At 35.7% G+C, this 12,016-nt stretch overlaps 1 protein-coding gene across 1 annotated transcript in view; it reads left to right on the forward strand.

Moving 5' to 3' along the window:
- IQCM (IQ motif containing M) overlaps nucleotides 1-12,016 on the forward strand; it is a 317,441-nt gene that overhangs the window by 198,027 nt on the left and 107,398 nt on the right. Inside the window, exons 11-12 of the mRNA XM_054595688.1 lie at nucleotides 5,579-5,777; nucleotides 9,923-10,067. Coding sequence (XP_054451663.1) covers nucleotides 5,579-5,777; nucleotides 9,923-10,067 — 344 coding nt within the window. The remainder of the gene's footprint in view (nucleotides 1-5,578; nucleotides 5,778-9,922; nucleotides 10,068-12,016) is intronic.

The raw sequence follows: 12,016 nt of genomic DNA on the forward strand, positions 1-12,016 counted from the left end.
GGAAATGTGTTACATTCCTGTTCCTAAAAATCTATATCACCCGTGCTGAATTTAATAATTTGTTTTCACACTGAACAGACCTCATATAGTTGATTAAGTAGGACACAAAGTTGTTTTACTCATCACCCAAGTTGCTTTCAAATCCGGTGTTCAAAGCAGGAGGGCATCACATGTTTCTACTTCAAGGCTGCGCGTACGGGAAGCGCAGGCCCTCGACACAGCTTGGTAGCAGAGGATCCAAATCAGAGTCAATGGTGTAAATTATAACTAAATTGCAAAGCATTTGGACAAAGCCGGCTTGCTAGTCTAATCAGGAAAGCTTTCGGTAATGCAGGTTGGAAGCGGCAGTGGAGGAGGGCGGCCTCACAAATCTCTTTTAATATATTTCTGAACTTGGCAACCTAAACTGGTTTTGTCACATATTTGCAGCTTAAAAAGTATTTGGCTTTTACAACAGCCAAAATAAGTATCCTTTAATCACTTTCAACCTATGAACAGATGGGCAAACAGTGCTTTTATAAATGGAGCATACAAAATACTTCAATATCAGCCAAAACTAATTAGTAGAAATATCTGCACCAAACTCTAAAACTGATTTAGTGTTTAATATATATTATCATATAAGCATTAGCAGTTAAAAGGAAATTCCCTGTTCAAATGTTTGCCAAGCTCAGTCTAATGTTCAGACATGATTAACTTACTAATTAACTTATTGCATCTTGTCTCACATATCATCTTTCTTAATGATTTCTTTTCTCACTAAAAACTATTGGATTTGATAACTTTGATCATAGATTTGACAAACTTCAAATGAAAAAATGTCAAGTCCAGCTAGTCAGCCCTGATTGTTCAGTCTTTCTAGAAGTGACTTTTGTTGAGCTGGGGGCGAAGGGGGTGGTCTCTTCTGTGGTGAAAACAGATCTTACATCTGTGCTCCGATGAGTCACATTTTTATTTATCTTCGTAAAGATTTTCTAAAAGAGTTTCATAGTGACTGTTTAGTGACTAAGAATCTGTAAAAATAATAATAATTTCCACACCAGAATACTATTATGACATTATGAGGAAAGATAAATTTAAAAATTACATTTGGAAGAGTAAACAAAGGACAGTTTCTCCTCATTTTATAAATCAGAGGAAGCTGCTTGGTCTCCAGTCACAATATATTTCCCCAATCTCATCTCCTTACAACTCGTTCTTGTAGCCTGCATGAGGCTGAACATTTCTGTGATAGTGAGTATGTATGGTCTGGCTGTATCTTTTCAGTGCTACCTAAACCAACAGAAGGACGAAAACTTAGAGCCAGTCATCCAGATCCTTGAGGACTGGGGACTGCCAATGCCAGCCTTTCTGAAGTCATGACATAATCATGTCCCCTTTTGATTTTTATCACACACATAACAAGGAGGGCTTTCAACTTTTACTGTGCTAACTATACCTTCATGGTCTTGGAAAGTCACCTACTTTATTGCAACATCAGTTTATACAATCAGAATAGTAACATTTATCCAAAAAAAATTATTTTGAGAATTAAAGGAGAAAGAGTGTCAGAAGTAAGTGCTTAATAAAAGATTGCTGCAGCTACTGCTACTAAGGAATGTAGTTCTATTTTTCTCTCATTATTACAGAATGCATATTGGCCTATTTCAGATAATCTGAACAAAGTAAAAACCAAGAAACAAATAATCATTTTCCTTTACACCTAAACTTTTATTTACAACTTAGTATTTAATTAGGGATTTGCATGTATTTTTTTGGAAGATTTAATGAATTTGAATATTATGAGGGCAGGTCCTGAGCAAGAGGTCTGTGGAAATGCTCCTCAGTCGGTTTGGATGCCACCAACCAACTGCATTAATACTGTCACTAATACTACTTGGCATGTTTTTTTCCTCACCTTATTTATATACCTCACTATGTCATTAAAAAATAATGCTGGAATCATATGATGAATATAATTTAGTATCTTCATTCTCAATACCATTTTGAAATCATAAGCATTTTCTCAAGTTATTACATAATCTTTATAAGTATCACTTTTATGACCACATAATAATTATTCATTGAATATAACACTATTTACATACATATTTATTTCTGAATTTCTTCCATTATAACTGAAACTATAAAGAATATATTCATACATATAGTTTTATTTTTTTTTTGAAATGTTAATTCTTTTGAAGACTTGTGCTAGAGGGAATTACCTGTGTTTGCTCATCACAAGATAGCGGAAGCCTTCTTCCCTGACTCTGAGATACTGTGTGTATGCTCACTCGTGAGGGAGGGAGGGAGGACAGGCTGGAAGCTTGCTTTCTGAGCCCTTCCTTGTGGTTAGGTTGCACTCCAAGGCACAGTTTTGACTGAATAGGTTGGTTCAGCAGCTTTTGATTCAATATCATTAACTTGGTGTTTTATTGGGCCAGTTCTATTAACATAAATGGAATAAGAGGTGTTGATTAAAACATAAAGATGCCCATACTCTAGGGTTATCAAATTAGAATCATATGAATGAAGGCATCGGTAAATTCTATCTAGAAGATTAATAAATTCCCTGGTGTTATATTCTTGTAAAATGATTTTATGTGGCAGAGGAATTTTTTTTGCCATTGTGAGTTCTTCAATTAAGGTCAGGGGTTAGAAATTATTCTGTTTTCCTCTTCCAGGTTTTATCTACATTATATATAATGATATAAGCATTCCCTGTCCCTTTTTTAATATTCCCAATTTTTCCAATATTTTTTGTTTGTCAGGAAGTGACATTCTATCAGGTGAAAATTCCTTAAGCAATAGAGGAGAAAGCATGCTAGTTATCTACGACTTCACATAAGGGAGTTCACATAAGGGAGTTCATGTTCCCTAATATCTAGTAAAATGATTTGCCTTTAAATACAGTATCTTAGTATAGAATATGGATACAGGCTAGATTTTTCAATTATATCATAGAAAAAAGTATTGATTTTTACTACATCTTTGTAAATAAACATATAATGAATTCAATAAAGGCATTTTGTATGCATTTAACTATTGTGCTACATTGTTTTATAGATAAAATAAATTAATATGATTTTAATTTCTATGAAATCATTTTTGATGACATTAACTCATGATTTATATTAAAATTATCATTAAGATTTTCTTCCTCTAGTGTTCTGAGGGGTTAGTTAGAACCATTTCCATTCCATTTAAAGGATGTTTTATTTTAGTTCATGCATGTAAAGTCAAAAAGATTAAAATTTATTAAGTTTTTCACAAAAAGGGAATTTTCATACACTTTTAATTAAAATTAATATCATTCATAATTTAATCTGCTTATTTAATTCTAGATAATTAATTATTGTTTTGCTTGGATCTTGGATTAAGCAGACACACTTGGATTAAGGTGACTAAGAACTACGTGCCCGCCAAGGCCATTTAGGACGAGAGAAGTCTTGTCACTGTCACTGAAGTTTCAACAGTACACATCACATGTCACCTTACAATCAACCACACTATCACTTTAACTTTTTTTTTACACCTTGCTGTTAGATAATAGGACTTTGGGTATTAACTTGGCTCATTTGGGTATTTCTATAACACTTCTCTTATTTATTCTCTGAGAAAGAAGAAAAAGTCATGCACTGAGAATCCATAAGATTTTATAGTAGGTCTTGAAACTCTGGACAAGCCAGAAATAATCGTTTCTACTTTACCTCCATTCCGTTTATCTCAAACATTGAGACCCACTCATAAAAATTGATATTAACCAAGCAAAAATCCTCTTAGGAGTCAGAGCTCCCTCTTTTCTATGCTATTCAATATCAATCTTAACACAAACAAAAAAATAAAAAAAACCCTTTTCTTCTTTTTTTTTTTTTTTGCCTTTCCTGGTAGCTCTATTTAAATCAAATATGTCTCCAGAAAACAAAATGATACATATTTGAGTCATTAATTTACAGAAGTTTTCTCAAGAGAGAATGGGAGAAATAAGAGGCCACAGGTCCTAAAGAGCTACAGTTACTAGAAATTGTACAAGGCTAACTTCCTTTTTTTTTTTTAAGGAGAGCAAGGATTTTTTCATTTATATACTGAAGGATAAAGACAGCTAACAGCCTCAATTCTCCATCTTTAGCTGTGTGTCGGATGTAAATACGGAGTACAATTTCCTGTGCCTGGGCAATATTACTGGTCAGTTTCAGCTACTTGAAAGTAGGAAGGTCAGGGAATCAAAAAGGATCTCCAAGGAATGCTTGTTATGAACATCTCCTAATCTGGGTCCATTCTAGTGGGCCCAAAATTACCTCTTGAATGATTTTAGCTATACTGGTATTCAAACAACATATAACACAGGGAACTTTCTAAGATATCATTAGCTTCAAGACAAACTAGCAGAAAAGGCAATGAAAAAAATTGAGGTGGGGTTCCCAGTCACATACCATCTATTACCCAAAAGAGACTAGATGCGTCAAATAATCAAAATCAAACTCTCATTGTTTCAGTCACTAAGGGAAGAAAAGTAAAGGCTGTGTGGAAAACAGAACAAGATACATTAAGAACCAGCTTAATGCAAGAGTGAACACAGACACAGAAAAAACGAATGCAGAAGCAGAGTCAATGCCATTCAGTGCGGGAATCGAGAGAGGTGGGCCTGGGACGCAGCGGCCCTGTGTGCTTTCAGAGGAGACTCAGCCTTGGGTCTCCTCACTTGGGTCTCTCATTGGAACTTCAGCTGTGAAAGTTGCAGAAACAAAAGCAATTAAAAAGAATAAAAGGCTTTTTGTATGTGAACACTACAAGAAAACTAGGGCTTTGTATGTGAACATTACAAGAGAACTGGGACTTTGGAAGACATTGAAAAAACTGACTGCCATATTTAAAATACAACAGATATATAAAAGAAAAAAACATCAGCCGCAAGATGACCAAGGTTACAGAGAATCTGTTCATGGCCGAAAGTCTGCAGTTTTCTCACGTGTTTATCATCACTGCAAGGACCGCCTGTATCAGTGGTGAAGGGCCTGTCAGTCTCCAGTACGATCCCTCACCCCTGCGGTCCTGGAGTCCCTGACCCTACCAATACTCTACTGTGCCTCTTAACTGATAACATTTAGAAAATAAAATTAATTTTCAGAAAATTGGTAGACAGACTACCAGTGCCGAATAAGTTGAAGTAGTCCTTAGTTTAATGGCTTCTGAGACCAGAAAATTATTTTAACTAACTTGCTCTCTTGCAGGAAAGTATTTTGTTCCTTATATACTATTTCTCTCCTTTGAATAGTTGTGAATAAGCTTTCATAAGTTCACTTTATTTGGGGTTTTCTTTTTCTTCAGAAGGTTAATTTTATACATGTTACATCTATTCTGGTATGTTCACCCTTCTTTGGAGAACCCTATTGACATGTCCAGGAAATGTATATGAAGTCTGTGTTTTTCCGGTATGTTCACCCTTCTTTGGAGAACCCTATTGACATGTTCAGGGAATATATATGACAATATATTTCTTATATGAATACAGTCATCATTGAAATGAATTTAAGACTTTGCAAAAGTGTTCATTTTTCTTATTACTTATAATAAAAAGTTTAATATTTTATTTCAGGGTACAACCCATTCCTTCTAAAATTGATAAACTTGACAATAAAGTTAAAAGAATCGGACCACACATAGAAATTTTCCAAGTATTCCAGAAAAGGGACAAACTGATAATTACCAAAAAAGTAATTAGAATGATCATCATCATGCAGGCACATATCAGAGGGTGGCTTGAACGCAAACGATATCAGAGAATAATGACCAAGGTAAAGCATATGTTAAATATTACAATATAATGTATTTATAATATAATATCTAATGTAGATTCAATTAAGTAGCATTTTGAATAATCACCTGGTCAATCTATGGCTTCCCTAAATAAGGTTCTGTTTACTCTGTTTGGATTAAGAAAGTGTTATGAATAATCTACTTTGATGACTGTGTCAAGCTGGAGTTTCTGAACAAAAGGCTAGGCTTCTCCTTAACTGAACCCAGAAAAGTTCTAGCACTACTTTTACTCTATGGCTGGGACCACCTATGTGTGCATTAATTTTGTTTCTCCTTTGCTATCTGTTTATTCTCTGTGAGCATTTAGACGGTGAATGTGAGTGTTTGTGGAGATTAAGTTTCTATAGCAAGTGGCAGATGGATGATTAATAAAACACAAGTAAATTTCTATGTCACTTTAAGAATCCAGATGAGGTTGGTAATCAAGAATTGGAGTGGTACCATCCCCCGGTTGTATAATTATATTTAGTAGTTACAAAAAGGCAGCAAGGTAATGCAACTTGTCATCTCGCCGATGACATACTCAAATTTTGAGAATCAAACCTAACTCTGTCTGGCTCTGGGAACTTTAAAACATTAGGGCATTCTGGTAACAATAGTATCCAGTCATCATGGCAAACTTGTGAATTCTTTTCTCAAATCAGGCTCACCATGGACGTTGGAATATTAGGTCAAAACCTGAGGTTAGATCCAACTCCCTTCTGATCGTGTCGGCCCATTTGGGGCGTGCTCACATCCAGGCGCTGACGCGGAGAGCTGTAGTTGCATTCACAGAAGGAGGCACTGGTTCTGGGGTCGTCAGGCGCGTCTGCTGAGGCTTTACAGAGTGCATTGGAAGCCAACACGATTTGGTGATACGGACAGCCAAGAACGTGTACTTCGTCTTCCTACCAAGCAATTAAATATAGAATGATTGAGCACATGCTAAAGATAGTAATAAATATCATTATTCTGACCTAGGTCAGGGGACACAGAGAAGAGGCCTGAAAAAGAGAAGAACCAAACCCAGGAGAGAGACATGTCCTATAGCTACATGTATATGGCTAAGGACTTCATTAATTCTTTAGGAGGTGGGGAAATGAATACAAAAATCATGCTTAGTGTTATCTCTAGTGTGTATGTTTAAGTGTGTGTTTATGTGTGTGTACTTAAGATAACTATTCAGGATATTCAATTTTTATTTCATTGTCTATAGGTTTAGTCATTTAAAAACCTTTTCTTTTTGTTTTTATAAGATTTTGAATAAAGAGCCTTCGGGACACTGTCCTATATGTGTCTAGACAACTATAGACTTCAACCAATGGATATGGTCAAGAGATCTGCTTATAGATCTATAACATTTTTTAAAAAGTTAAACTGTAAAAAAAGTTTGCTGAAATATTGCACAAGGGTTAAAAATGACAACATGTAAACACCTATCCCATAAACTGATAAAAACATAATAATAGAAAAATAGGTAGACGGCATAAACTAGTACTTTACAGGAGGAGAATCATAAATGGCTAGTAAACATGAAAAGAGGCTACTCTTGCTAGAAAATCAAATAAATTAAATCCCACTGAGTGTGATATGGTAGTGGAATTCTCCAAACAAGCAGTGAATTCATTACATATTTTTAAAAAGACATAATCATATCAAACAAAAGGCAGACTAAAAAGGCATACTAAAATTTTTTTTAAATGTTGAGATATGATGAGTATAATACATTTACCCTTTAGGTCAAGAGGGATTTAAATAATTATAACCAGTCTAATTTTCCATGAGTCTTTTATAATGTTGCTGTTATAAATATCAATTTGTACATTTTTCTGATAAATTCTATCTTGAGAAATGCCTAGAAATGTAAAGATGTGCATACTGGAGAGCGCATAGCGTCATAGCTGAGGCACCCTTCCCTGCAGAAGCCTGGCAGAGAGCCATGCTGTAATGAGAACAGCAACTTGACCATGAAGACCTCCTGTAATCCTCCGAATGCCTCAGCCCTGCGGTTTCCCTCACAAGACATGTCCCCCAAAGAATATTTATTAAATTCAGAGGGAAAGATACTCAGTTAGGCTTTGGTGGCAGCTGCCCAAAGCTCCTGCCCTCTTTGCAGATGTCATCATCTATCTAAGCAGCGCACGCCAAGCAGGGACCTTTTGGCTTATGTTTTTGGGGTACAATGAAAACATCACTTGATTCTTAATTATAGTAAAAAGAAACCTGCTGACATATTTAGGTGGAGAGATACTGAGAAGAATATTGGGCAGAGGTCTGAGAATTACACTCCTAAGAAGGAAGGGATAGTGAATGTAGCTCCTAGGACTCCAGCCAAATCCTGCCCAGAGAGAGCCTGACGGAGATACTGAATCCTGGGTATTCCGGCCTCCTCCACGGATACTGCTCTTGAAAAATGGATACTGCTGCCACGCTTGCTCTACCACACACATAGATTTCCCTCTATTTTGCTTCTAAAAGCATTATTAGTTTCAACTCAAAACCTAGGGCTGGTGTAGATAATGGATGAACTTTGTCACTGTCTGCTTCGTAGCAACACAGGAGGCTTGGGTCATACGCATCCGATCTGTATCTCCGAGCTGTCGGAGGTTGAGTTCTGCCTCCCACTAAGATTCATAGAGTGGGGAACATTCCAATTCATTATTTATTTCTTAAAAAATGACAAGGGCCTGTGGAACAAAATGCAGGTTAAAAATAGACATTGGAAAATGTTATTAAATGTAGAAAGATGTTAGCAAACATTCAGAATTTGCCCAACTTCTGATGGAATTCAGATGGAAGGAGAAAGAAGAGGAAAGTAGTGACATTATGCTAATTAATTTTTTCATTCAAGCAAATTAAGCAATATTTTATTAATAATTTTGCTAAATTAAGAACTATAGAGTTAAGCATAGCATTTAAAAATATCAGAAAAATCACAAAGTTAAGCAAAGTAAAAAAAATAAAATGCTAAAAATAACCTTTAAAGAGTCACTCAAAACAAAATAAATGACAAAAGCAAGAATGATCTTAAGTGTTATAAAAGGAAATCTGCTAGGAAAGAAACCAAAAGAAAAAATTCACAGAATGGTGAAAATACTAACTTTAAATTAATAGGAATATAGTGTATAAATAAAAGTGTAGGCTCTGGAGTGTTCCTGTTTTAATTTCAATACCAATTCTGCAACTTACAAGTTATAGGACCTTAGGAGAGTTATTTAAAGATTTTATGCTTCAGTTTTTTCACTTGTAAAATGGTATGCAAAGCACATCAGTGGAAAGCTGATTCAGGAAAATTCATGACCTTTAAATACATTCTTAAAAATAATTAAAATAGTGAATTAAGTCTTTAATTCAAGAAGTTGAGAGCAGGGGAAAAAGGCTAAGAAATGAATTAATAAAGATATGTAGAACTAAGATATTAATGAACTAGAAGATGTAAAATGTAAAAATAATTAAATTGATAAATAAAATGGAACTGACTATTTAGAAAACAAAAATACCCTCAAATAGATGAATGCTTTAATTTTAAAAGTCTATTGGAGTATAGAAAATTCATAGACAGAAGAATATAGTTACAGATGAAAGGTAAACTGATAAAGCAAAATTTGCACATATGCTAAAAGGAGTTAATTTTCTTAACAGTCAACATTTTTAGAAATCAACAATAATAGCCAAACAAAGTCCAGTGAAAACTAGGCAAAAGGCATGAACATACAGTTTTCAAAAGATGAAAATACAAGAACTTTAGGACCTCAAATGTATATCTTAGACAAGAATTATTCATTATGAAATAATACTTTAATAAAACTTTACTTTTTTCCTTTTCTGGCCGGGTAGGCTATTTATTATAGAAATCTGGACATCACCCTAGGAAGTTCCTATAAAAGTATCTGTTGCTGAAAGCTCTGTTCTGTGGGAAGTCTAAGTATCTGATGACAAAGAAACTCACTGGAATTATTTGAACATCAGGGAGATTATCTTACTGTATAATGCATGCATTTAACCAATCTAGTCAAGAAACAATAAATATACACATAAGCCAAGAAACTGGGTGAGATAGATGAAACGAAAGGGACAAAATCAAATCAAATATAAATAGCAGAAATCTATAAGGCACTTTCCTGTCTATGTTGCTATTTTATAGGCTTTGTATCATGGGCCAAATTTGAGAGCGGCTATAAACATGTACTGCAGACTAATCCATCGCGTTAAGTATCGACTTGGTCTTTGGAGGACGAGGCAAATTATAAACTTTGCCGAGTTAGAGGAATGGATGGATAGAAAAAAGTGTAAGTGAAGTCTTTTCTGAAATAATACCCTTCTGCAGATAGTAACTTTATGTTCCATAATCTGGTATGAATGTACAGCTGTAGTAATATGTATTAAAGTATGTACTAGGACCCGAACATTATCACGCTGACCACTGTTTCTTTTCCGCTCACTTTATTTTTAGCTACTGACTTCCAAATCTCTAAATGCCCCACTATTTTTACTCAGCCTTATCTTCCTCCCCCAAACTCTGTCACTAAATTCATTTTTTAACCTTACAGAATCTTGCTTATTTTTCTTACTTGTACTTTCCATGATTTCCCCTCCTTGATATGTAACTGTAGATTACACTATTTTTGCATCTAAAAATAACCTTTTCAGTTTGGAAAAACCCAAAAGCCTAATGTGGTTATGTTTTCCAGTCTGGACTCTGGCAGTTTCCAACTGAGAATTTGAGTAAAAGATTGAAAGAAAGTGAAGTAGGGGGAAGGCTCTGGGGAGGGGGAGAAGCAAGGCCGGAAGGTCGAGGCAGGTGCTGTGGGAGGAAGCGGGGAGGCTGGCGCACTGGATGGGCTTGTGAGCCAGAGCAGAGCACAGTGAGATGGGAGAGGCCCAGGCAGTGTGCACACGGGCTGCATCAGGCTTATAGTCCACTGGATTTTACTTTGACAGAGCTGGGAAGTCTGCAGACAGCATAGTGCTGTGAACCAAAGACTATGGTGCAATTTATATTGGAACACATCACTCGGGTGGTTTTTTAAGAATAGGCTGACATGAGCATGTAAAGAAGTCTAGTTGGGACCAATGGTGCTCTGTCCACCAGAGAATCTGAACAGTACAAGAGAGTTAGCTAAATGAATGATTAAAAACATTACCAACTAAGGCATCATTTGCACTGAGGTCTGAAGTAACTCGAGTCCATGGAATTTGCGAGTAGTTATTTGTCTTTATGTTTCTTTGGAAATTTTCCATCTTTTACATATTTTGATTGCTAATCGGGTGATATTTGGTAGCTGGCAAGTATCTATGCACCTTTTTTGATATCTTTCAATGAACAGAAAATTTCATTAATTTTCATGACTTAAGCTTTATATTGATCCTAATTATACCTGCCTAGATTAATTCTGCTAGTGTATTGCCAAACGTTTGCTTTTAGGGCATAATATACAGGTTAAAGGCATTGTTATGTATCAATATAGTTACAGAGCCATAATGTTAACATGTGCATCAGTCTGATCTAGTGAGAGTCATCTAAAATGGATCAATTCAAGAAAAAACTAATAGAGGCATGTATGCTAACTGAAGGAGAAATATATTTACTTTAACATTTAAGTAAAAAGTGATGTTCTTTTTGTTAGTTTGGGTTTCTCTAGAATCAGATCCTGAGATAAGAATTCAAGTACAACTAACTGATTTGTGTGTTGATCCCAGGAAGTACTGTTAGCAGAATGGGGAAATGTGACAGGGAAGAGATGGAAGTCCAAAAAGAGCGTTTTATCAAGCAGAGTATCATGTGGGCAACCGGAGCTTAATTTCTCTAGAGAACAGTTCAGCCAACTTGTCTCAAGTGCTGGGTCTTTATCCACCAGCTCTCCCCAGTCTGTGGTTGAGGGCTGCTCTAGTGGGGACTTTAATTTTCTGGAACTTCTGGCTTGCTGCTCAGGTGGGCACAGCAGAGTCCAGCAGCCAGAGGGAGCCCTTAGGCAATGAAATGCAGATGCTGACAATTAAAAGTCAGGCCAGCATGCATAGACACAGAAGGGACGAGATAGTATGGATGGGGACACCAGCAGCAAATGCTCTAGTTTGCTTATTTGAAATGAGAGAAAAAGTCATAGATATACTAAACATGAACTTATGTTTATTTTACTGCTGTGCTTCAGGATCTGGAAGAGCTACTCATTTTTAGATGATCCCTAAATATTGCTTGAATTTGTCAATGTCTCATGACTGTCCACCTCAACTGAAT

The sequence above is a fragment of the Pteronotus mesoamericanus genome, unplaced genomic scaffold, assembly GCF_021234165.1.
Source record: "Pteronotus mesoamericanus isolate MK-2021 breed Mesoamerican mustached bat unplaced genomic scaffold, CSHL_Meso_final contig_163, whole genome shotgun sequence".
Classification (NCBI taxonomy): domain Eukaryota; kingdom Metazoa; phylum Chordata; class Mammalia; order Chiroptera; family Mormoopidae; genus Pteronotus; species Pteronotus mesoamericanus.